Source organism: Kogia breviceps, chromosome 3 (genome assembly GCF_026419965.1).
Source record: "Kogia breviceps isolate mKogBre1 chromosome 3, mKogBre1 haplotype 1, whole genome shotgun sequence".
In the NCBI taxonomy this organism is placed as follows: Eukaryota; Metazoa; Chordata; class Mammalia; order Artiodactyla; family Physeteridae; genus Kogia; species Kogia breviceps.
In genome coordinates this window covers 5,142,951-5,170,126 of record NC_081312.1, presented here as the reverse complement: position 1 = coordinate 5,170,126, position 27,176 = coordinate 5,142,951, and the positions used below count along the sequence as shown (strand labels likewise).

At 43.8% G+C, this 27,176-nt stretch overlaps 1 protein-coding gene across 4 annotated transcripts in view; it reads left to right on the top strand.

Moving 5' to 3' along the window:
* The first annotated feature begins 12,302 nt into the window (after nucleotides 1-12,302).
* EVL (Enah/Vasp-like) overlaps nucleotides 12,303-27,176 on the top strand; it is a 162,094-nt gene continuing 147,220 nt past the window's right edge. For 2 of the 4 annotated variants that reach the window (XM_067027766.1, XM_059058375.2), the window contains exon 1: nucleotides 12,303-12,568. In XM_067027766.1, coding sequence (XP_066883867.1) covers nucleotides 12,564-12,568 — 5 coding nt within the window. In that variant the 5' untranslated portion in view covers nucleotides 12,303-12,563. Of the gene's footprint in view, nucleotides 12,569-12,756; nucleotides 13,096-27,176 lie in introns of those variants that run through there. The other 2 variants (XM_067027770.1, XM_067027768.1) reach the window with 2 other exon arrangements.

The window sequence follows — 27,176 nt, the reverse complement described above, 5'->3', positions numbered from 1 at the left end:
CTTCCTTCTCTGCCCCTCCCGGGGCTGTGTCCTCAGCTCCTGGGGTCTCAGTCACCTCTTCAGCCCTGATAAGCCCCCCAGATCAGTATCTTTGACTCATCTTCCTTAGCGCCACACCTGGATGTCCATCTGCTTGCCCTCTGGGACTTCAATTTCATGTCTCAAATCAATTCATCCACTTTCCTCCCCAAACCCCGTGCTCCATCCTCCCAACTGCCCAAGCCGGCAGTGGGCATCCCTCTCCACCCCTCTTTTGGACTCACTGCCTGTATCAACAAGCTGCCAATAATAGTCACGACTCCACAGCATCCCTTAGAGGGTCCTGCCCCACACAGGGCGACTCCTTCAACACTCTCACCACTCGAGGAGGGGGGCTTCTCTTTATGATGGTCCTCCTTTTATTGACAATGAGGAAACTAAAGCTCAGAGAGGTTAGGTAACTTTCTAGGTCTGCACAGTGAGTGAGCTGGGATTTGAACCCACGAAGTCAGGTTTCAGAGTGCACGCTCAGCAGTCCTGCATCTCCAGCACTGAAGGGGCCATCACCTGCATCCACGTCGTCTCCCCATCTGTGCTGCCTCTGCCCTGGCCCAGCTGCAGCCCCACTGGCCTTGCGCCACGTGGCAGCCGAGTGAGCTTTCTAAACACCCCCATTCTCTTGCTTAAACCCCTTTAGCGGCTCTTAGGGAAAAGCTCCTTCACGCTGTGCACGGGACCTGCACAGGCAGCTCCGGGCTCCTCTCCCACACCACCTCTCTCTGCTACCACTCTCTGTCCCCACACCCCAGGCTTCACCAGTCTTTACACGTGCTCTCTGCCCCAACACTCTTCCTCCCGTTTTCCCTGGCCAACCACCATAACTTTCATAACTCAGCTAAAAAGCCACCTCCTGGGGACTTCCCCGGCGGTCCCATGGTTAGGACTCCACGCTTCTACTGCAGGGAGCATGAGTTTGATCCCTGGTTGGGGAACTAAGATCCTGCAAGCCACAAGGCGTAACCAAAAAAAAAAAGCCACCTCCTCCAGGAAGCCTTCCTGGAGTGCCTAGTCTGATTTCTGGTCCCTCTTATGTGTTCCCCTCCCCCTCCATTGTACTTCCCTTATCACAGTGAATTGTAAGCATGGGTTTCCTTAGTCTACTTGCCTGTAGCCCTTCCATCCATAAGCTGCCTAAAGCATATACACTCCATATCTTGTTCATTCTTCTTTCTCCAGCACTTAGCACAGTGCCTGGTGAGGACAGCCTATCAGTAAGTTAGGGGGATACACGAATGAATGGAGCTACAGGCAAGGTGAGCATTCGGACTTGTATTCAATCCCTAAACCTTTGCCCTTATCCCCGAATATCTTTTCCTGCTTCCAGTGTTTTACTATTGCAAACCACACTGCTGAGAACAGCTTTGTCCCCTGAGTCTGTCTTTTAGATTTACTTCAAGACAAACACCCAGAAGTAGAATTACTGAATTAGAGGGCAAGAACATCTATATATCCCCTGATAGTTTTTGCAAAAAGTGAATTCCAGAATGATGGTAACAATCTGGGAGGCTTTTTCTTTTGTAGCAAATGAAGCCTCTTTCCTTTTCTATGTGTCTTCCTGGTGGAAGCAGCACAAAGCTATTTTTACCTAAATGTAAAGCTCGTCATTCTCAGGGGAGAAAGTTGGGCGCGTGTGTGGATAGACAGTGTGCCTGCCTCCTCAGCCCATCAGCCCCCGCATGCTATCTAGTTCTAGGTCATTTGGGGAAAGCAAATTTAAATTATGTTCCAAATTAAGCAGTACTTCTGTAAGAGAAGGAACGCACACAGACACAGATATACACACACACATCCATCTCCATTTGGGGACTTATAAACATCTTTAAAATCCTAAGGGACAAGCAAGTTGTCAAAGCATAACCCATGAACTTTGGCAGGTGAATGCTATGAAGAGATCAAAGCTGAAAGCACTTTGGGGGCGGGGGGGTATCATCTGACTTCCAATGTTCGTTTTAGCAACAGCTTTCTGCAGATAAAATCTTACTAGAAGGGAGGGAGCCGCAGGGGGAGGAGAAACGGGGATATGTGTATGTGTATAGCTTTGTTATTATACAGCAGAAACTAACACACCATTGTAAAGCAATTATACTCCAATAAAGATGTTAAAAAATAATAATAATAAATAAATAACAATAAAAGAGGCCAGTAGAGAAACAAGTATATATGCTGTTGTATAATAAAGTCTACCTTGTATCGCTCTGAACTAAATAAAATCAGAAATGATTTCATTAAAGTGGACAGACAAGAATAAATCAAAGAGAAAAAGAAAAAAATCTTACAGGAAAACCCGCGCTATAATATGGTTGAGAATGCAGCGGCTGCGGCTTCAGGGGTCGGAGGTGACCAGAAACGCTCTCGTCCTGTGTTCGCTCCCTCTCCCATCTCCCCACCCTCCATCCCACCTCCACCTGGGGCTCCAAAGTCTCCCGTCCAGGATCCAACGCGGGAGGACACCCAGGCCCAGCAAGGGAGGCCTGCCCGGGGCTCCACAGTGAGCGGTGGCCTCCCTGTCTGGGGCTGACTCTCCACCTGCTGTCTTGCCAGGAGCCACTCGGCCACTCACAGGCACAGTGCCTGACGTGTCCCCAAGGAGGTCCTGGAGGTGGCCGGCTTCCCCCAACGCATACCATCTAGGCACCCCCCCCATCGATTTGGTTTTAGGGTTCAGTCCAATCGAAGTTCTCTTATTACCAGCCTTTCTATCTGTCTTTTAAGAAAATCATCCATTTCATGTAGATCCTCAAATTTATTGAAATCAAACTGCAATAGTATCCTCATGTAATTATTTTGTTCTTATTTACCCCATGCAATTATAAGTCCTTTTGCATTCCTAGTGTACTTTTCTTTTCTGGTCTTTCATTTCTTGGGCTTTGTGGGTTTTCCATTTTCTTTCTTCTGGAAGAAGCATATTTTAATTTCGTTTTTGGGTAATTTTTGTTTTCTAGTTCATTCTTTTCAGCTTTGTATCCTAAATAATTTCCTTCTCATAATTTTTGTTATTTATTTTGTTGTGTTTTAAGTTGAATGCTTCATTCCTTTCTACGTATTCTTTGTTATATGATACAAACGTGTAAGGTTTGCTGTTGGTGTATCACATAGGTGTTACTCTGACGTTTTCTCATTTTCATTAATTTCTTATTAATTTGTAGTTTTAATACTGATCTCCTCTTTCAGCTCAAAGTTATCTAGAAGAGTATTTTTACATTTTCAAGCTAAATTTTTACCCTATTTTTTATGGCTATTTAGGGTTTCATTGCCCTCTGGTGAAATTTCTGAACTCCTAGGATAACAAGGGTAATTCCAGGAATCTTTCAGCCTCCTGGGAGAAAAAACAGATTTCCTATGTGCTGAATGCACCCTCCAGCCCTCCCTAAAATGTCCAGTCCTAATCCCAGGAACCACGAGTATGTAGGTTCCATGGCAAAGGGGAATGAAGGCTGCAGGTAGAATTAAGGTTGCTGATCAGCTGACCTTGAAATAGATTATCATGGATTATTCAGGTGGGCCCAGTGTAATCACAAGGGTCCCTAATTATGGGAGAAGGAGGGAAAAGAGGTTAGGGACATGTGACTACACAGCAAGGTCAGAGGGATGCCCCGTGAGAAAGACCTGACCTTAGTTGCTGGCTTTGAAGATGGCCCCTTCCTAAGGCGACATGAGCCGAGGAATGTAGGTGACCTCTAGAAGCCAGAAAAGGCAAGGAACAAACGCGCTCCTGGAGCCTCCAGAAAGCACCGTGATTTTAGCCCAGTGAGCTCAGACTTCTGACCTCCAGAACTGTAAGAGAATACGTGAGTGTTGCTTTTTTAAAAGTTATTTATTTATTTATTTTTGGCTGCATTTGGGTCTTCGTTTTTGCACACAGGCTTTCTCTAGTTGTGGCGAGTGGGGGCTACTCTTTGTTTTGGTGTGCAGGCTTCTCATTGCAGTGGCTTCTCTTGCTGTGGAGCACGGGCTCTAGGCGCGCGGGCTTCAGTAGTTGTGGCACGAGGGCTTAGTTGCTCCGCGGCATGTGGGATCTTCCCGGACCAGAGATCAAACCCGTGTCCTCTGCATTGGCAGGCAGATTCTTAACCACTGCGCCACCAGGGAAGTCCCCATATGTGTTGTTTTAAGCCAGCAACTTTGGGGTAATTTGCACAGCAGCAACAGGAAAGTAAGACACTGGGTAAAAGGGAGAAACAGATGTGTTATTCGGCTTCTTTCCTGCATTTGGGACTCGAAGTTTTCAGATCTCTGAGAAAAGAGAAGTGCAGGCCTGAACTCCTGTCCTGTCCAAGGGTATCATCCACATGGGAGAGTAAACAAGGCCGTTCCTCCCAGATTGTGGCTAGGGGGGTGTCTTTCTCCACCAATCCTCCCAAATGCCTGGTGAGCTCTCTCTTTTCAAACGGCTTTATTGAGATATCACTCACATTTCTTAAAATCCACCCATTTAAGGAGTACCACTCAATGGTTTTTAATATATTCACAGTTGTGTAACCATCACTAAAGTATAGTTGTATAACATTTTCATCACCCCAAAAGAAACTCCATGCCCATTGGCATTGTATTTGTTTACTAGGGCTGCCGTAACAAAATATCACCGACTGAGGGGCTTAAAAAACCACAGACATTTATTTCCTCACTGTTCTGGGGGCTGGAAGTCCAAGATCCAGGTGCAGCAGGTTTGGTTCCTTCTGAGCCCTCTTCTTGGGCTTGCAGACGGCCAGCTTCTCAAGGTGTCCTTTCCTCTGTTCCAAGAGTCTCTCTGTGTGTCCTAATCTCTGCTTATAAGGACACCAATCAGATTGGATTAGGGCTCATACTAATGGCCTCATTTTAACTTAACTCTTTAAAGGGGTTCTATCTCCAAATACGTTCTGGGGTACCAGGAACAGCGCTTCCACAAATGAATTTTGAGGGCACACAGTTCAGTTCATAACAGATAGTTATCCCCTATTCCCTTTCTGTTCCCCGCCCCAGCCCTTGACAACCACTAAACTACTTTACGTCTCTACGGATTTACCTTTTCTGGACATTTCCGATAAGGGGAATCATACACTATGTGGTCTTTGTGACTGGTTTCTTTCACTTAGCGTAATATTTTCAAGGTTCCTCAATGTTGTAGCGCGTGTGTCAGTACTTGTTGCTCTCTATTGCCCACTAACATTCCAGTGTATGGGGGGCTCCACTGTGTTTATGCACTCATCAGGTGATGGACATTGGGTTGTTTCCACTTTGGGGCTATTATGAATACTTCTGCCGTGAACATTTGTGTACAAGTTTTTGCGTGGATATGTTTTTATTTCACGTGGGCACATACCTAGGAGTTATATTATAACTTTTTTGAACAGTTTGAAGAACTGCCAATCTGTTTTCCAAAGAGATTGCATCATTTTACAATTCCACCAGAATTATGAGGGCTCCAATTTCTCTGCATCTTCAACATCATTTATTTCCCTTTTTTAATTAAAAAAATTTTAATTTATAGCCATCTCAGTGGGTGGGAAGTCATATCTCACTGCAGTTTTGATTTGCATTTCCCGATAGCTAATGAGGTTGAACATCTTTTCATTGCCTGTTGGCCATTTCTATATCATCTTTGGAGAAATATGTATTCAGATCCTTTGCCCACTCTTTAATTGGCTTATTTGTATTTTTATTATTGAGTTGTAAGAGTTCATTATATAGTGTGGATACAAGGCTCTTTTCACATAAATGTTTGCAAATGTTTTCTCCCATTCTGTGGGTTGTTTTTTCACTCTAATGGTATTACTTGCAACAGAATTTTTTAATGCTGATGAAGTCCAATTTATCTATTTTTTTCTTCTGTTGCTTGTGCCTTTGGAATCGTATCTAGGAAGCCATTGCCTAACCCAAGGTTATGAAGATTTAAACATGTTTCCTTCTAAGGGTTTTATTGTTTTAGCTCTTACATTTAGGACTGTGATTTATTTTAAGGTAATTTCTGTGTATGATGTAAAGGGTCCAAACTTCATTCGTTTGTATGTGGATGTCTAGTTGTTCCAGCACCATTTATTGAAGACTATTCTTTCCTCCATTGACTTATCTTGGAGCCCTTGTCAAAAATTAATTGAACATAAGTATAAGGGTTTATTTCGGGACTCTCAATTCAATTCCATTGATCTATATTATCTACGCCAGGACCACACTGTCTTGATTACTAAAGCTTTTCAATAAATTTTGAAGTCAGGAAATATGAGTCCTCCAACTTTGTTCTTTTTCAAGATTGTTTTGGCTGTTCTGGGTCCTTTGCATTTCCAAATGAATTTTAGGATCAGCTTGCTCATTTCTGAAAAAAGCGATTTTGATGGGTATTGCATTGAGTTTGCAATCAATCTGCGGACTGTTGCCTTTGTAACAATATTAAGTCTTCCAATCCACGAATGGATGTCTTTCCTTTTACTTAGGTCTTCTTTAATTTCTTCCAATGACATTTTGTAGTTTTCAGTGTATGGCTTAACACTTCTTTTGTAAAATTTATTCCTAAGTATTTTATTCTTTTTGATGTTATTGCAAATAGAACTGTTTTCTTAATTTAATTTTCAGATTGTTCATAGCAAGTATATAGAAATACAATTGATTTTTGGAATATCGCTCTTGCATCCTGCAAACTTAGTGAGCTCATGTATTAGTTTTAATAGTTTTTCAGTCGATTACTTAGGATTTTCTAAACGCAAGATCATGTGATCTGCAGACAGAGATCGTTTCACTTCTTCCTTTCCAATTGAATGCCTTTTTTCCCTTGCCTAATTACCTCCTGTACAATCTTGAAAAACAGTGGTGAGAGTCGATAACCCTGTCTTGTTTGATCTTAGGGGAAAGCCTCCAGTCTTCTGACGAGCTCTTTTGATTTAAAAACTCTTATTTTGTCCTCAATTATGGCTTTTCCTCCTTGCACCCCATTTGGAACTCCTCTTATTTAGAAGTTAGATCTCTTGAATCCATCACTTACGTGCTCTATCTTGCCAATGATAATTTCCATTTCTTTCTTTTTTTACTCTGCTTCACAAAGTAATTTTTTCAACTGATCTTTTAGGTCCCTGGATTGCAGGCCCAATCCTGCCCGCCACCTGTTTTTGTCAATAAAGTTTTATTGGAACACACTTGCATCCATTGGTTTAGGGATTGTCTGTGGCTGCCTTCATGCTGTGATGGCCTAGAGGAGTAGTTGTGACAGAGACCGAATGGTCTGCAAAAAGCCAAAAATATTTACTATCTGGCCCTTTGCAGAAAAGTGTGCCAACCCTAGTTCTAGATCAGTGTCTTTTCTGTTTTTCCCTGCCTCTAGTTAATCTTTTAAATTATGAAGTAATGGTTTTTCTTCTCAAGAATTATCTTTTGTTCTCATATTGTTCCTCTGCAAGATCTTCCTGACTCTCCTGATATCTTCTCTGTCATTCCCTCCTCTAGACACATCACCTTCTGGCTGCTCAGTGTGGTAGAGCATTTTGTGGGGGGGTGGGGGTGGCAGTCTTTAAACTTCCCAAGCTCATGGTTTCGGAGGCCCAGGCCTCCCGTCTCTGTTGCAGCAATGAGTTCCCCACAGAGGCCTGGCTGTCAGGGTCTCCAAGGCAGGGGTGAGACAGCCGACAGGAAGAGAAGTAACCAGGACGTCTCTTCCGCAGGCTACTGGTGAAGAGCCACCCACTCTGGGACCTGATGGGGGCCTGGGAACACCAAGGAGGCTGGGCTTCCTGGGTAGGAGCTGGCCGGAGCATCCTTTCCCAAAGGTCTGGAGGCTCTTGGGTAAAGGCTTCCCGGGGATCAGCAGCTCCCTCTAGGATTGCAGGCTAGGCTGGCCTGAGGGATGCCCTTGGCTAAGTTTGCTTAATTTAATGAAGCGGGAACATTAAGATCCTGTTACGTGGGAACACTCAGGCAGCCCAGGATGGCAGGACTTGGCTCCAAGCTCCTCCAGAAAGGCAGGCCTGCTCCAGCCTGGGTCCTCGACGCTCCTCTCCCCGTGCAAACAGGCACTAAGGAGTTGCCCTCTGCTGGATGGGTCCCCAAGGTCCTCCCCCTGCCCCCAACATGCACACATCTGGCCAAGCTTCCCCTAGATTGGCCCAGGTCTTTGAGTTACCCCAGCAGAAAGCTGGAGTCATCCCCAGTAGGGCCACTGCCGGCGCCTCTCCCAAGAGTCGCCCCCTCCTGAGCCTTCAAAGTGGGTGAAACATAATCTTCAGGAGAGTTGCTTTCTGAGCTGAGGAACCTGAGAGACGGAGTCAAAGAGAAGCTCCAGCTGTGAGCCCTACACCAACCTTGGTGTGTGGAAGGCAAGGTGGGCCAGGAACGACTTATATTTCCCACCAGATGCAACCAGAACACAAGCAAGAGCTCTGGTTTCCAAAATATAATGCCTGCAGGCTCGTCCCTGCCCCACACAAGCACCGTACGGATGAGGATGACATGTCAGTTCTGTGCTGTAAGAAGCTCGGGGGCGGGGTGGGGGGTGGGGGGAAGAAACTCGGGGGGGGTACAAAGAGGAATAAGCACGGAAGACATGCCTGCTGCTCTCATGAAGTTCGCAGTCCAGTGTGGGGGCCAGCAAGTAAACAGACCATTCCAGAATGGGATGGCCAGGGTGTGATGGGGTGGAGCCCAAAGCCCTGAAGCCTTTTGGAGAATGGTGCCTACAGCCCCGTGGGAGGGGCTGCCGAGTGTTGGGGGGCGGGGAGGGGAGGTGACATGTGGGTGGAGTTGAAGATAATTGGCCAGGTAGAGAGTCAGTGGCCTGGGCGTGAGGGGAGCAGACATGTGTAGGTGCTCGATAAACAATGAATGAATGAATGAAAACAAATGGTGCTGTATTTAAGGAAAACAACTGTTGTTAATAACTGAATTGCTCAAGGAGATTAACGGTGTGAGTGGGGATTTTCAAAAAAGGGCTGCAGGGTCACAGGTGATCCCAAGTTCCCTGAGACCTCTGTTGCCTTCCCTTTGAAGAAGACACTTCAGTGTCTGCCACGAAGTAGTAATTTACCTCGGCTCATTAATATAAACCAGACACGGTCTTCTTGGTGAATCATCAAAAGCAACTGTGTTTCTTTTTATTATTAGTGATGAGTGAGGCAATTCCTTTGTTTTGGCAACCCCAAGTAATGGAGAAGATGTCCATGGAGTTGGTTCCTCACCAGTGACTCCAGGCTGGAGAAACTTCTAGAAACAGAGAGGGAGTATGGGATAACGTGGGCAGTCCTGGGGCTTGTGGTTTGCAGAAATGTGTTTGCTAGGCTCTTCATCCACTCGCCCGTGTGCCCTCTTGGGGCCTCATCTCCACCCTCTGGACAAGGAGGTTGGATAAGATACTCTTCAAGGACATTTTAGCTCTATTATGTATCTGTGGCTCTGTGACTAGCCTGGGCTTAACATACAGCAGAAACCCCATCTTTCCTGCCTCCCCCATGAATGAGAAATCCAGTCCAGGAGTGCCTCGGAGCTGACCCACAGATAGTCAGCCTGGCCACTTGTCCCGAACCCCAGTACAAAGTCACTGAATTTGGTGAGCAATCTTTTCAAATCTAAGAACTGGTGACTTCCAGATACACATCGTTCAGGGGCCACATGTCCCCCCAAGATGTTAATTTTCTTTTTAGCAGAAGAATGGAAAACATGAATTCATGTACTTTTAAGAAATAAAGGCTTCATTCAGGAAACGGGAAAGATGCTAAAGATGATGGATTAAGTGCTGCACAGTCGAGGGAAAGAGGAAGGAGCTGCAAGAGTGAGGCACTGGAGAAGGGCAGGAGGATCTTTGGGGAGCTGACTTCGTGCTGAGCCTCAGCAGTGCCTGCAAGACAGCGTTAGGAGTCCCATCTGTCAGCAAGAAATGGAGGCTCAGAGAGGTCTGAGCTGCTGAGTAAAACACAGGGCTCTGTCTCCCCAAGCATCCTCAGGCTGGTTGGACAAAGACCAGTGCCCATTCATGGGGAAGTGGGGCTCAGCTTAGGGCACAAGTGGTCCCTACCTGCCTATCCGGCCCTTTCTGCAGCTCAAGAAGCCCTCTACCGAACAAACATCACATGGAAGAAAGCTACCAAGGAGGCTGACACAGCTGATTTCGTGAATTCACTGAGAGATGTTGGGCCACTTAAACCTTTCTCAGTGTTCTGTGCGCCAAACCCTTTACTGAGAGTAGGATTTGCAGGTCCCCTACAGCATCCATATTCTCTGATGCTCCTTAAAGGAACTTGAATGTCTTTATTGTTCCAGGAGATTAGTAGTTAGCAGGAAAGGTTGACGGAGGCAAGTCCCCCTCACCTCTGGTGCTAATGTTCTATAGGAAGTCTGTCATCAACATCGCCCAGCAAATCTTCTTCCAGTTGCAGAGTCCAAGACAGCAGGGAAAGTGCTTGATCTAGAGGTTAGAGCGCGCCACATGCTTCAATAAATCAGGCTGGGAACAAACAGGCCGATATCCTGGGAGGGTCTTCTCACAGAACTTTGACATGCATGAACCAGGGGTGACCCTGCCTCTGCAGAGCACATTGGGACATCTCCAAGTGACCTGGGGCTTGTGCATTTTAGTAATTTTTAGGGTCTAACAAGTCTCTTCTGTAGCAAAGAGACCGATCTTGACCCTGGAAAGAGAGGGACAAATAAGGTTAGGAGGGGCTGAAATCCTCTGGGGCTGCTAACAGGACTGTTAGAGGACCAAGGTGCCCTTTTGAGTTTGAAGTCTCCAGCTCAAAGAAATCGGGGAAGGAAAGCAGAGATGTGACAGCCAATCGCTAAAGAACTCTGAGGACAAGTGGATGGTGAGGAAGGGGGATCAATCTGCAACGTGTTAAGAATGATGAACAACTGCAGCAAAGAAGAATAGATAGGGGACTTCCCTGGTGGCGCAGTGGTTAAGAATCCGCCTGCCAATGCAGGGGGCACGGGTTCGAGCTCCGGTCCGCGAAGATTCCACGTGCCGCAGAGCAACTCAGCCCGCCCGCCCTGGAGCCTGTGCTCCGCAGCAAGCAATGAGAAGCACGTGCACCGCAATGAAGTGTATCCCCTGCTCGCCACAACTAGAAAAAGCCTGCATGCAGCAATGAAGACCCAAGGCAACTGAAAATAAATTTATTTTTTTAAAAAAAGAATGGATGGGCACACTGGGATTTTGAGGCAGAAAAACCTCGGCTTGAGAACTGACTCCACCGCTTCCTGTATCTTGAGCAAAACCACTCTTCTCACTCTGGGCCAGGAGTAGAATAGCGACCCTTCGCTGCCCTCCTACTATATGCCGGAAGCCGCTTAACGCTCCATGCGCTCTTGGCTCAGAGGCAATTTTTTAAAAGGTAGATACGATTTCATTGTTGCTGTGATAGAGGGGAGTGGGAGCATTAGTGGCGATACTGAGAAAGCATGACAAACTGTGTCCAGTTAGAAGTGAGAAGTGACTCTGAGGGTTTAGGGTTTCCGGCCAGCTATGAGGATGGCTAACCTTTAGGAAGGTTGGGGATTTAACAACCAGAGAAAACCTGGACGACCTCGTGCAGTCGATGTGATTTTTCACGAGCTGTGGTTTGCAGGCGCCAGGTGGGGCTTTTTTGGACTGGGAGATCCTTCAGCTGTTGATATTGCCTCAACGATACGACTCCCTGTCCCAGCCTTGGCTCTTTATTTACAAAGAAAGGGGGTTGCTCACTGCCTCGGAGCAGGCTGGGTACGCCGCAGGGCCGGGGAAGGTGGACTCCTCCGGACAAGTCGCACGGACGCCGGCGCGCTCAGCTGCCTTTGTAGTTGAGAGAGGCACCCCGCGCGGGGTGGGCGACACAGCGCTCCACGTGCCGCGCCAGCGCCCCGCCCACTTTGGGCCCTGCCCTCCTCCTAGGCCCCGCCCCTCACGGATCAATCTTTCTTCTAAGCCCCGCCCCTATCACATCCGCCAGTCCCACCCCGCTCTCGGAGCTCCTCCCCGCCCCTCACTGAACACCCTTCCTTCGAAGCCCCGCCCCTTGCAGCCCGGCCGGGCCCTCATGACCCGCCCCCCGAGGTTCCGCCCCGCCCCTCGCAGACCCCGGCTCAGCTATCCTGGAGGCGCGGGCGGTGGGGCCCCGCGCCTTTTGTGTCGGGCTTGGGCTGCCGCGCGCGCTCTCCCCTCAGTTTCGACTCGCGGGCTGAGTTTGCCCGCGCGCGCCCTCTCGCCTCTCCGTCGGCGGCCTCGCAGCCGCCCGCGCCCGCCCGGGGACCGCGCCCCGAGTCTCGGGCGGGCGCACGCTCCCCCGGCCGGAGGGACCCGGGCGACGCTCGCCCCCTCCCCTCCACTCCCCTCCCCCCGGCGGCGTGCGCACCCGGCGGCCCGGGCACGCGCCCGCCAAGATGGCAGGGGCCGGGGCCCAGCTGTCAGGCGCCGCCGCCGCAGCCCGTCCCCGCAGCTAGCGGCCCGGACGCCAGCCCCGAGAAGATGAGCCCTCGCTGCCCCCCGCAGCCCAGCGAGACGCGGAGCCGCCGCGCCCGGGGCCGGCTGCCCCGCTAACGCCCCGCGCCCCGCGCCGCGCCCCCGGCCCTGCGCGCCCGCCCCGGCAGCGACAATGAGGTGAGTCGGCGGGCGCCTGGGCGTGGGGAGGACGGGCGGGCGGCGTCCGGAGCGCTGGGCGGGCTTCGGGAGCACCGTGGGGGCGTGGGGGCCGTGAGAGGGTCTGGGGGAGTCGGGGTGGGCGGCCTTCTGGAAGCAGCGGGCGGTGCCGGCCTTTGCAGCTCGCGGGAGGCACACGTGGGGGCTGGGGCCCGCGTGGGGAGGCCGACCCCGCGGCAGGTGTGGCCTCGCCCGGCCCGGAGCCCTTCCGGCCTCCCTCTCCGGGGCTCTTTACCCTTGGTCAAAGCCTCCCTGTGCCAGCTCTCCGGGGCTTACACGTTAAGCGGTCGTTTCCTTCCACCTGGAGCTGCCTGCCCGCTTCTGCTCCCTTTTTCTTGTCCCCGTCTCCTTTCTTCTTGCACGCCGGTCAAGTGCAACACCCGCAATGTACCACTTATTGGTTTATCACCCAGCCAGGGGGACTGGTGGTTACCAGTTCGAGAAAAAACATTGCCAGCACCCAGGAGCTCGGAGTTCTCTCTCCAGAGGTAACCCCATCCTGACTTTTGGGGGGTGATCACGTCCTTGCCTTTTGTCTGTGTGATTTTACCTTCCAAACATATATCCCATAAGAACTATAGTGTCTGTCGTTTCATTTTGACTGTTTTGTGATCTTTATATAAATGAAATACTAATGAAATATATATTCATTTGTGTCCGGCGTTTTCACTCAACATGCTTCTGAGATTCATCCATTATGTCGTAACCGTTGTTCATTTTTATTAATCTATAGTATTCCACTGTATGAAATACTACAGTTTATTCTGGTATTGGTAGACATTTGAATTGTCTCTAGCTTTAGACTATTAATAATCATGCTGTTTTGAATACTCTTATACATCTCCTGGTACATTCATTTCTGTTGTGTATATACCCAGCAATGGAACTTCTAGGTCAAAAGATACCCATATCTTCAACTTTGGGAGATAACACCAAGTTTCCAAAGTGTTTGTATCAATTTACACTCCTACCAGCAAATGTATGAGAGTTCTCGTGCTCCATGTCCTTGTCAACACTTGTCAACACTTACATTTTAGCCATCCTGGTGAGGTGTCCCATTGTGGTTTCGGATTGCAGTTTCTTGCTCACTGATGAGGTTGAACATCTTTTCATGTTTATTTGGTATCCTCTTTTATGAAGTGCCTGTTCAAAAGTGTTTTCTTTTGGGGTTTACATGTCTTTTTCTTCCTAATTTGTAGGAGTTCTATTCCAAAGTCAAGAAGATAGTTTCCTATGACATCTTCTAAAAATCTTACTGTTCTGCCTTTCAAATTAAGATCTACAGTCCACTTGTGACTTTTGTGTAACTTGTGAAAAAGTGGTCAAATTTTATATTTAGCAGAACCATTTATTCAGTACTGTTTATCAGAAAGGTCATCTTTTCTCCATAGTTCTGCAGTGCCACCTTTATCATCTTCCAGTCTTCCATTTGGGATCATTTCTTTCCATCTGAGGAATACCCTTTAGAATTCCTCGTGCAGGTCTGCTGGTGACAAATTCTTACAGTGTTTGTTTGCAAATGTCATTATTTATCCTTCATTTGAAAAAAAACAGATTTATTGAGATATAATTCACATACCATAAAATTTACCCATTTAGAGTATGCAGTTTGGTGGTTTTTAGTATTTTCACAGAGTTATGAAACCCTTACCACAATCTAATTTTACAACATTTCCCTCCATTTTAGAAGGGTCTTTTCAATAGTTACAGAATTCTTGGTTTACCGTTGCTTTCTTTTAGCACTTTAAAGATACCTCATTGTCTCTGACTTGGATTGTTTCTGTTGAGAAGTAACTTGTCTGTCGTTCTTTGAAAGTCGTCTTTTTCTCTGGCTGCTTTAAAAATGTTCTCTGTGTTTGGTTTTCAGCAGTTTTTTCTGTGCTGTCCTTAGTATGAATTTTTTTTTTAAATAACTTAAAACTTAGGGCTTCTTGAGTCTTTGGCTTTATGTCTTTCATTAGTTTTGGAAGTCATGAGCCATTAGGACTTCAAATATTGCTTCTGTCCCATTCTCCCTCACCTTTCCTTCTGGGGCTACCATTATACATGTTAGGCTATTTCACTGTATCTTCTTTCTGAGTTTTCTTAACCTTCCTTCTGTGTTAAGAACAATCCAAGAGACAATGAGGTATCTTTAAAGTGCTAAAAGAAAGCAACGGTAAACCAAGAATTCTGTAACTATTGAAAAGACCCTTCTAAAATGGAGGGAAATGTTCTAAAATTAGATTGTGGTAAGGGTTTCATAACTCTGTGAAATACTAAAAACCACCAAACTGCATACTCTAAATGGGTAAATTTTTATTTAGTGTTTGTCTCTTTGTCCTTCATTCTGGTTATCTCCTCACTTATCCTTCCTATCAATTGACTTTTAAATTTCAGTTATTATATATTTTTTGATACTTTAATTTCCATTTGTTTTTCTTTTTATAGTTTCCAGCTGTCTGCCAAAATTATCAATATTTCATCTCCTTGAATATAGTATATATAATTATCTTAATGTTTGTCCAATTATGGCAGTATTTGTGAGTCATTTCCAAAGTCTGTTTCTCTTGGTTTTCATTCATATTGTCTTATCTCCTTTTGTGCCTAGTTGTTTTTGTTTTTTAATTACATGCTGGACATCATATTTGCAGAATTGTTTGTAGAAATAATTTGAGGCCTAAGAAGATGTTTTTCTCTTCCAGAGATCATTCACATTTGCTTTTGTCAGACAAATGGGGCACTTATAATCTGGGATCACTTCAGTGTAGTCTCAAGGAATTGGGCTGTTTCTAAGCTGAGCTCCAGTCCTTGTGAGAGGCATCCTGTTCTGTTCACCTTTAGTGCTCATGTTCAGCTCTTCACCAGGACCTTTACCCTCCAACCTAAAGCCAAACTTTTAGGATTCCCTTCAAAGTTGGCAGACATCTCCAGGGAAAAGTAGCCCCAAATACTGAACTCACCTCCCTGAGCCTCTGATAGCCCTTCTTCCTCCAGGCCTCCAAGCAGATATTTATTCTGTTTTTTTCCCTGCTCTTCTAGTTCTTTTCAGCTGGAGGATTGCTCTGATTTACTAAGTTCATGTTTACTGGAAGTAAAAGTCCCTGATGTATGCATGTTAGGAGCAGTTTGAGTCAATACTCAATTTCGGGAGAGACTCAAGCTACCTGATTACAGAAGCTGTGGAGAATAACAACAACAGTTTTTTTGTGTTATAACTATATTAGATCATTTCAGTTTGTGAAATGCACTTAGAATCAAGATAACTTTAAGAATAAATCTTGATTTCCTCTTCATATGTAATTAATTGAAAAAATGGCAGATCATTACTGTAAAGCAAAGGATTTTGGAAGCAGGTGCTTTCCTCTCTTCTTTTAATATTCATTTCTTTCTCCTGTCTTGATTTACTTAATTGTTTATTTGATAAAAATTACCCCTTTCTTGGCCCACTTGAGCAGAACATTTCATTTTTTGATCAATATTGACATAATAGTATTCTCAGATCCCATTTTGGGGGATCAAATGACAAGACGTGGATATAGAAATGAAAGCTTTTAAATACTTTTTCCAAAATGAGTCATTCAGTTACCCTTTTTCTTTACACAGATTTTTTTTTTTAAAACGCTGCTAACAGTTTAACAAGGTTCTCTGTTGCAGACTGTTTGTAGTTCAGCGTCTATACGTGTAGATTTACATGTACCTCTTGAGGTGCATGCCTTTTGCAAATGGACCTGAATGAGTCGAGGAGTTCTGTTCATCATTACCTCTGTTGTCAATTCATTTGATTTGGATATTTATAAGCAATGTGGCTCATCTGTGAAAAATACTTTCTTTTTTGTTCAGTCTGAATTTTTTAAATGAAAATGATACATTTTTCTTCCTAGATAATCTCATGGGAGCACATAGATATGATGTTTTGAAAATGGTCTGAAATGGAGCCTCTAAACTGACGCTTTTCAGGAGTGTCTCAGAAAGACATAGGGCTAGAGATGCATTCTAACAAATAAACGGAACATTTGAGGCACATGTCCACATATTTTGGTTTTGCTAAAATATGTGGACATGGTGAATTATCCAAGTCACTGTTTTGCTGACTTGGATAATTAAGGCTGTGTCTTAGTTTTTCTTAATTTTCTGGACTATTGCCTGAATTCTTATTTCCCTTTTCCTAAGAGACGTTATGTATTCTCATATCTCATTCAGAAATCATTTTTCGAGGCCTTACCATTGCCTGATACTGGATTTGGTGGTAAGGAGGTGGAAGGGGCCAAACCTCCCCTCCACCAAATAGTCTCTATCCCTAAAAGATTTACAAAAATTTACTAAATCCCTTTCTGCATCCTTTTTCTACTTAAAAACAAAGATGCCCACATACACAGTATACAATATATTTCTGCTTATATACTTTAGTCACTTATCTGTTGGGAAGGTTCTCTTCTGTGAACGTTTTCCCCCTCTGCCTTTTATCTTTTAAAGATTTGATATATAGAAGTTTAAGATTTTTATGTTATCAAGTCATTTTCTTTGTGATTTTTCCATCATTTCTTATGTTTTAGCATTTGTCTAGTAGTTTGGTAAGTATTAAGTTGTTTTCTCTTTTATATGTAAAATTTCACAGAAGTTCATCCTTCAAATTGTCTGGAATATGAGGTAAAGATCAAAATTACATTTTTCTTCAAAATTGCTGATCAGATACTTGATTATATTAGTAGATATATGGCAGAGGTGTCAGGAATGTTTTCTAAGTTGGATGGCAGAACAGACATGCAAATTCCAAAATCCTCTCCAGGGCTGCATGGTAACATCTGAAGCAGTATCACCTCCAGTCTTCAGAAAGCTTGCCTGCCCCCGCCAGGGCCGGCCTTGTGTGTGTAAGGCATGGCCAGCCTACCATCTCACAGGTCTGGTTATGTGCCAGGGAACTACCTCATCTGGGCCAAGGGCACTTTATCAATTTGGAGTTCTGCAGAATGCAGTGCAGTTACAGGGTACAGCATGAGATACCTAAGCAGAGACACAGTCTTCACACACCACAGTTAGCCAGCACTAGCTAACACAAGTACATCTCAGAGCTTCTTGCTGCAGGATAGGGGCAGGGGAGCATTCCTCCAGCTATCTTTGGCAGTTGTGTTCGGGAGACCAGCTATGGGGTTGTGGCGCTTCTGTTTGTGTACCTTCAGCTCTCTTCGGTTGTTCTGTCTGTTTTTAGACCTGTACCGTTACTATATTTACCTTGTGAGTGATGATTTTTAATATGAGCAACATCATCTTTTTATTAAAGTAATGTCCTTCTGAATTTTGCCGGTTTGGTAGTTTTGTTTGTATCTAGTTACATAAACATAAGAAATTTAAAGTTAGTTTTATAATTGCACATAAATAAGCTACATGAAAATAAGTTGGCGTTGTTTCGCATGAAGATTTTTTCCCTTTCAAGGTAATCTATATACTACCCAGGTTCGAACCTTGCGGTAGACTATAAGCTTGGTGACCCCAAGTTAAGTGAATGTCGTAAGTGCATTAATAGTGTGATGATAACTTAGAGAAGAGCGCCTTCAGCTGACGTCAGGGTGGGGTGGGAAGGACAGTGGTCCCCTCAGCAAACAGCTTTTTCTCTTTCTTAGCCTGAAAGGAGAAGACCTCATAGAAATGACTTCTAGTGGCAGTTTTTATTTTTCTGGTTTAAATGTAGTATATACTGAATGTGGAGAATTTGAAAACATAGAAAGTATAAAAAAGACAATAAAAATCAGCATTGATCCTGCTGGTTAGGGATAACCCATTAAACATGGGGTATAGTCTCTTTATCTTTTTCACGTGTAAGTGTAACATTTTCACAAAATTGATACTATACTGTTTATTCGTACTGGCATTTTACATTCAACATATATGCATTTCCCCTTCGTTAAATGTTCTTTGAAAACATTTAAAATAGCTGCATAATAGTCTATCAGATGATATACCATAATTTATTTACCAGCACCTCAAGTTCGGGACAGTTAGCTTTGTTTTTAGGATTTCATCATTGTAAATAATACGATGGTAATGTCTGTACATAAATCTTAGGGTACGTCTCTGATTATTTCCTTAAGATAAGTTAGCAAAATAGTATTATTACTGGAACCAAAGGCTGTTGATAACTTTTAAGCAAAGAAGAGAGAAAGATAAAGTTAATGAAAGGGACTTTATTCCCGGTCTTAAATTGGAGGATCCCCTCCCCAAAAGCAAAGGACTGGGAGAGGACTCAGAAGTAAATGGTGTGGTTGCATCTGCTTGCCAGCGGGGGGAGCCCTGTTCTCAAGTCCTCTATAGCTACTATGTTTGAAGATGGATTGTCTTTGTCTTTAAGGCTGTGGGAAAGGCATCTTCTGCTTCTGGGTTTGGACTTAACGTAGGAATGTGAATGACCTTTTTCTTTTTATAATATTGTGTTAGGCCACATTTGTCCCTTGTATTCTAAACAGCCTGGGTTTTAGAGTCTAATAGACCTGGATTCTGCCCCAGAGCCACTCCTTACCAGCTGACTGACTTTGAGCAAATTACTTAACCCTTATGAACTGACACTTTTCTCAAATATAAATGAGGATAACCCTACTTCTTTCTTAGGGTTTTGTGAGGATCAAATGAAAATACATAGAAAGTTCTCGGCTTACGGTGTTCAGTAAAGGTTAGCTGTTTACTTCCTCCACCTCAATTTGTTATGTCTGTGAAGGAGATGAACCTGGAAAGATCTGGGACAATTCTGATTTCAGATATTCTGCCCTTTTGTCAGATTGCTATATAAGTTCTCTACCATATGTGATAATTTTTTGGTTTAGAAACCGCAGTTGCTATTGATGCTTCAACTTCTAAAAATGATTCAGGGCCATTCTCTGTAAAAGAGGCAAAATAGAACTACTGAAATAAACACAAAACAGGAGGCATGGTATTTTGGGGTAGAGGAGATCATTGTACCAGGAACTTTAGATTAAGAAATAGTTACTGCAGTTGAGCAGTTAGTTGTGCAAGTCATGGAGGTGGTAGCAGAAGGGGCAGTAGGAGCCAATGTGACGCGTCGTCTGAGTGTCTAGCAGAGATGGGCAACGCCCCTTACAAGGGCTTCATTTGGGAAGCCTCTTACTCACCTTCTCCAGTCCTCCCCCTTGTCATATATCTGCCCTGGGCCCCTCTGTAAAGCCTCCAGCACCTTAAACTCTCTCTGGGTGCTGCCTCCTCTCTGGGCTCTCTCTCTGTGGAGCTGTGTCTGTGGCTCTGATCTTGTCTTCATCATTCTCCTCCAAAGGATCCTTAAGTAAGAAAGGGTCTGATGGACTAATTCATGAGTTGACCAGAGTTCAACTACTTCCTTTTCCTCTTCACCTTGCTAAGTTCTTAGCCTTCAAATCTTAGCTTAAATGTCACTTCCTCAGGGAGGCAGACCTTGACTCTGACCCTGGCTGATGGCCCTTCCTGATTATTTGCCTCTGTGGCATTCCATATTTCCTCTTCTATTAATTTTATTTTATTTTATTTTATTTTTGGCCATGCTGTGTGGCATGTGGGATCCTAACTCCCTGACCAGGGATCAAACCCATGCCTCCTGCCCTGGAAGCACGGAGTCTTAACCACTGAACAGTGAGGAAAGTCCCTCAGTTACTTTTGTTGTTGTTGTTACTTTTTATATTTATAATTACTCATCTTTTTCCTCCTATACTTCATAAAGGATTATGTTTGTTTCCATCTCTGTTGGGTCCCTAGAGCCTAGTGCTGTGCCTGGCAATTGGTAGATGCTTAATGGATATTGATGCTGCCACTTGTACGTAAAATGGGTAGTAAATCATGACATTCATTCTGCCTTGTCACGGGTCCTTCCGAGTACCACATTCAATGCCGCTCCCAAGTGAGTGAAGCTGGCATCCAGGATGAAAACTCTTGCATTATGTGCTTAATGCGTTAATGAATTACTGGGTGACAGTGCTTTCACCTGGTGTCTCCGTACCACTACCAGGAGACAGGATTTGTTTATTGATGTGTGGATGGATTTTTTTTTCCTGAATTTTCTTTGTAAGGACATTGTGCACTGTAACTCTCGATGTCCCTCATGTTTCTCGAACTTTAATGTGCATAGGAATCCCTGTGTGTATGTCCTTCCAAAATGCAGATCCCAGGCCCCATTGCCAGGGATGGAGGAATGCTTTTCATAAATCTTTTTTTTCCCTGTTTTTATTAATAGACTTTATATTTTAAAACAATTTTAGAGTTATGGAAAAGTTGAGCAGATAGTACAGAGTTCCCATACACTCTCCACATACATAGTTTCCCGTTTTAATATCTTACGTGGTACATTTGTTATACTTAGTAAACTAATATTGATACAATATTATTAGCTGAAGTCCATAGTATATTCAAGTTTGCTTGTTTTTAACTAATGTCCTTTTTCTGTTCCGAGGTCTGATCCAGGATACCACATTACATTTAATTGTTAAATCTCCTTAGACCCCTCTGCTGTGGATAGTTTTTCAGACTGTGTTTAATTTTTGAAGATCTTTACTATTTTGAGGAGTACTTGTTTAGTTATATCGTAGGATGCCCCTTCTATTGGAATTTATTTCATGTTTTTCTCATGGTTAGCCTGGGGTTGTTAAGTTTCGGGAAGGAAGATCGCAGAGATAAAGTGACATTCCATTCCATGTTACAGAGGGTACCTACTGCAGCATGATTTATCACTGTGGATGTTGACCTTGATCACCTGGCTGAAGCAGTGTTTGTCAGGTTTCATCATTGTAAAGTTACTCATTTATTCCCCTTTTCATACTATCTTCTTTTCAAGGCAGTCACTAGTCATAGCTCACACTTAAGGAGTAGGGAGTTGTGCTCCTTCTGATGGACGCTTTTTAAATTTTAATAATTAAGTATTTATTTTTGTGTATTAGAAGAAAATCAGTGCATCAAATTAGTGGTATTTTAAGTGGGATCCCCAGAAAACTGTACCCGAGATGAAGGCTCCTGTGTGTTTGGAGGAGAGCACAGGATTGATATTTGTGGGGGCCGAAGGGAGAAGCCTATATCCATTAGCTACTGTCTCCATTTGGCAAAGGATTGCTCCATGGGGCATTAATTACCCCTGTATATGGTGGTGTTCTCAGTGGGTACTGAGAGGGCTCACATGGCAGCCCCCTGGGGCCGCAGCAGAGACTGGACACAGGTCAGAGCCCGGGCAAAACTGGTTACCTCAGGGGTGGCTAGAATAAGAAACAGGTAAGGCAGGAGGAGCTGAAATGATGCAGACTAGGTGCTTAATGCATGTGATTTTGTGGTGATTACTTCTCTTTTAAAAAAATTTTTTTTACTCACTGCTTTTTTTTATTATTATTATTATTTTTTATGTGGTAGGCAGGCCTCTCACTGTTGTGGCCTCTCCCATTGCGGGGCACAGGCTCTGGACGCGCAGGCTCAGTGGCCATGGCTCACGGACCCAGCCGCTCTGGGGCATGCGGGATCTTCCCGGACCAGGGCACAAACCTGCACAAACCTGCATCGGCAGGCGGACTCTCAACCACTGCGCCACCAGGGAAGCCCATACTCACTGCTTCTTGATTTTTCAGTCATGGCTCGAAAGTTTTGTGTGATACCAGCTTGAATTCACCTATGTTTTTTCTAGTACTTGTACAGTTTCTTTTCTTTTTTCTTTTTCAAACTTTTAAATCTTTGATCCATTTGGAATTAAATATATGGTGTGAGAGATGGATCCAATTTTAACCTTTTCCATCTGGTTTTTCAGTTATCCCAATACCCCTTATTAAAAATTTCATTTTCTGGGACTTCCTTGGTGGTGCAATGGGTAAGACTCCACACTCCCAAGGCAAGGTGTCCAGGTTCAATCCCTGGTCAGGGAACTAGATCCCACACGCATGCCGCAACTAAGAGTTCGCACGTGCCGCAACTAAGAGTTTGCACATGCCGCAACTGAGGAGCCCACGTGCCACAACTAAGGAGCCCATGTACTGCAACTAAGGAGCCAGTGAGCCACAACTAAGGAGCCCACGAGCCAGAACTAAGGAGCCCCCTGCTGCAACTAAGACCCGGCACAACCTAATTAATTAATTAATTATTTTAAAATTCCATTTTCTCCCAGTGTTTTGAGATTCTGTCCTTTGTCATATTTAATTAATTTGACCTATTTCTGGATTTTCTATTATGTTCCCTTGGTCTGCATTTATTCAAGTGTCTATACCTCACTTTTGATTAAAGAGGTTCTATAATGTGTTTTAATATTTAGTAGGGCTAATACTCTCTTACTGCTCTAGTGAGTTGATTTTAAAGAAGCAGATTAATTGATAGCACTCCTGTTAAACAGATATGACAGAAATCATCAATGACCAAACAGTGCTTTAATCCAAGGGAACAAATCCAGAATGGCATGAGTCAGGCATCTGTCTGCCCCTCAGGGAGAATTCTCTCTTATAACATGACATGTGTGGCTTTTGAATATGATCCAAGGAGGCGTCTGTGAGGCTGGAGGACACTTACAGGCAATGTGCCCCCTCGGGCTAGCATTGTCAGCACAGTCGAAGCACCCCTCGGTCACTCTCCCTCCAAAGTACTAATGAAACTGGTTTGTTTTGGAGGGTTTTGACCTGTAAAAAATACTCATTTATCAAACCATAGAAAGTCAGATTCAGAAACTTAGAAATTCTCTAAGTCCAGTGGTTTTTAACCCTCACTGGGCATCAGAAACTGTTGAAAAGGCCCTCTTCCCCACCCTCCGCCTGATGCCCGGGCCCTACCTTAGAGAGTCCATTAATCTGGGATGAGGTGTTTTGTTGTTTCATTTGAAATCTCTAGGTTATTTAAGTGTGCAGCCACAGTTAAGAACTGCTGACCTAGTCCTGAGTTTCAAGACTGGGGCTGGTTTTTTGGGAATGTAGTAAGTGCTCAGTAAGTGTTTGTTGACTGATGCGTGAGTCCCGTATTTCTCAGATGAGAAAATGGACACAGACTCCAGAGGCCACTTGCCTAGGTCTCACAGGCAGTGAGGTATTAGGAGCATGAAGCTCAGATTTCTTGTCTCGCAGTTCTGCTCTTATTTTTCACTCTTCCTCACCCATGGTTTCCTCTTTAGTTATAGGCAGAAGTAGGCAAGAGCATTTGCTCTCTTGATTTGTGGGTTCATTTTTAGGACCTCGACCCAAGTTCCTCCTATTCAGTACAGCAAAAATTTGGGAATGAGCCTGAGACTTTGTAGTGAGACAGCAGGACTATGCTGAAATTTCAGCCTGCATTCAGTGTCAGCCTACCTCTAGGTAGGGAGCAGGGGGAGACAGGAGAGGAGGAGCAGGGGCACCAGGGACTGCCATTCCTTGCATATCCGTGCTGTGTCAGGCTCTGTGCCTAGGAGTTTTCAGCTCCCTCATCTTTTGAAGGGAGCTCCACACCTCCAGCCATAAGGCGTGTTAGATTTTGGATTACAGTGCGTGATGACATTACTTCTGATTAATGGTTTGTTTGAATTCGGGCTTTATGGTTTTCTATTAGTCAACAGTAATGCCTAATCTCTATTTTCTCACACTCCACATTGCTTCATCCCCTAATTTGGTTAGTCTCCTGGGAAAAACTGAAATTTCAGAACTGCAGAAGTTGTAGAGACCAACTAGAGAAGACTTGAATTAAATTATGAGTGATTTATGTTAGAAAGTTGCCGTTTGGTTCAGTTTTAAATGCCTTAAGTTGTATTGGATTGGGGGGTTCTACTTCTGGCAGTGTTTTAGTCCTTTTAAGAGCAAGAAAAGGTGAAAAGTTAAAAAATAACATCACAACCAAAAGACATAGACTGGCTGAATGGATACAAAAACAAGACCTGTATATATGCTGTCTACAAGAGACCCACTTCAGACCTAGGGACACATACAGACTGAAAGTGATGGGATGGAAAAAGATATTCCATACAAATGGAAATCAAAAGAAAGCTGGAGTAGCAATTCTCATATCAGACAAAATAGACTTTAAAATAAAGACTATTACAAGAGACAAAGAAGGACAATACATAATGATCAAGGGATCAATCCAAGAAGAAGATATAACAATTGTAAATATTTATGCACCCAACATAGGAGTGCCTCAATACATAAGGCAAATACTAACAGCCATAAAAGGGGAAATCGACAGTAACACAATCATAGTAGGGGACTTTAACACCCCACCTTCACCAATGGACAGATCATCCAAAATGAAAATAAATAAGGAAACACAAGCTTTAAATGATACATTAAACAAGATGGACTTAATTGATATGTATAGGACATTCCATCCAAAAACAACATAATACACATTCTTCTCAAGTGCTCATGGAACATGCTCCAGGATAGATCATATCTTGGGTCACAAATCAAGCCTTGGTAAATTTAAGAAAATTGAAATCGTATCAAGTATCTTTTCCGACCACGATGCTATGAGACTAGATATCAATTACAGGAAAAAAATCTATAAAAAAATAGAAACACATGGAGGCTAAACAGTACGCTACTTAATAACCAAGAGATCGCTGAAGAAATCAAAGAGGAAATTAAAAAATACCTAGAGGGCTTCCCTGATGGTGCAGTGGTTGAGAATCCGCCTGCTGATGCAGGGGACACGGGTTCGTGCTCTGGTCTGGGAAGATCCCACATGCTGCAGAGCAGCTGGGCCCGTGAACCATGGCTGCTGAGCCTGTGTGTCCGGAGCCTGTGCTCCGCAATGGGAGAGGCCACAACAGTGAGAGGCCTGTGTGTCCGGAGCCTGTGCTCCACAACAGGAGAGGCCTGTGTACCGCAAAAAAAAAAAAAAAAAAAAAAAAAAAAAAAAAAAACCTAGAAACATATGACAGTGAAAACACGACAACCCAAAACCTATGGGATGCAGCAAAAGCAGTTCTAAGAGGGAAGTTTATAGCAATACAAGCCTACCTTAAGAAACAAGAAACATCTCATATAAACAACCTAACCTTACACCTAAAGCAGTTATAGAAAGAAGAACAAAAAACCCCAAAGTTAGCAGAAGGAAAGAAATCATAAAGATCAGATCAGAAATAAATGAAAAAGAAATGATGGAAAGAATAGCAAAGATCAGTAAAACTAAAAGTTGGTTCTTTGAGAAGATAAAATTGATAAACCATTAGCCAGACTCATCAAGAAAAAAAGGGAGAAGACTCAAATCAATAGAATTAGAAATGAAAAAGGAGAAGTAACAACTGACACTGCAGAAATACAAAAGATCATGAGAGATTACTACAAGCAACTCTATGCCAATAAAATGGACAACCTGGAAGAGATGGACAATTTCTTAGAAATGCACAACCTTCCGAGATTGAACCAGGAAGAAATAGAAAATATGAACAGACCAGTCACAAGCACTGAAATTGAGACTGTGATTAAAAATCTTCCAACAAACAAAAGCCCAGGACCAGATGGTTTCACAGGCAAATTCTATCAAACAGTTTAAGAAGAGCTAACACCGATCCTTCTCAAACTCTTCCAAAAGATAGCAGAGGGAGGAACACTCCCAAACTCATTGTACAAGGCCACCATCACCCTGCTACCAAATCCAAAGATGTCACAAAGAAAACTACAGGCCAGTATCACTGATGAACATAGATGCAAAAATCCTCAACAAAATACTAGCAAACAGAATCCAACAGCACATTAAAAGGATCATACACCATGACCAAGTGGGGTTTATCCCAGGAATGCAAGGATTCTTCAATATACGCAAATCAATCAATGTGATACACCATATTAACAAACTGAAGGAGCAAAACCATATGATCATCTCAATAGATGCAGAGAAAGCTTTCGACAAAATTCAACACCCATTTATGATAAAGACCCTCCAGAAAGTAGGCATAGAGGGAACTTTCCTCAACATAATAAAGGCCATATTTGACAAACCCACAGCCAACATCATCCTCAATGGTGAAAAACTGAAACCATTTTCACTAAGATCAGGAACAAGACAAGGTTGCCCACTCTCACCACTATTATTCAACATAGTTTTGGAAGTTTTAGCCACAGCAGTCAGAGAAGAAAAAGAAACAGGAATCCAAATCGGAAAAGAAGAAGTAAAGCTGTCACTGTTTGCAGATGACATGATATTATACATAGAGAATCCTAAAGATGCTACCAGAAAACTACTAGAGCTAATCAATGAATTTGGTAAAGTAGCAGGATACAAAATTAATGCATAGAAATCTCTAGCATTCCTATACACTAATGATGAAAAATCTGAAAGTGAAATTACAAGAACACTCCCATTCACCATTGCAACAGAAAGAATAAAATTACTTGGAATAAACCTACCTAAGGAGACAAAAGACCTGTATGCAGAAAATTATAAGACAGTGTTGAAAGAAATGAAAGATGATACAAATAGATGGAGACATGTACCATGTTCTTGGATTGGAAGAATCAACATTGTGAAAATGACTCTACTACCTAAAGCAATCTACAGATTCAGTGCAATCCCTATCAAACTACCACTGGCATTTTTCACAGAACTAGAACAAAAAGTTTCACAATTTGTATGGAAACACAAAAGACCCCCAATAGCCAAAGCAATCTTGAGAAAGAAAAACGGAGCTGGA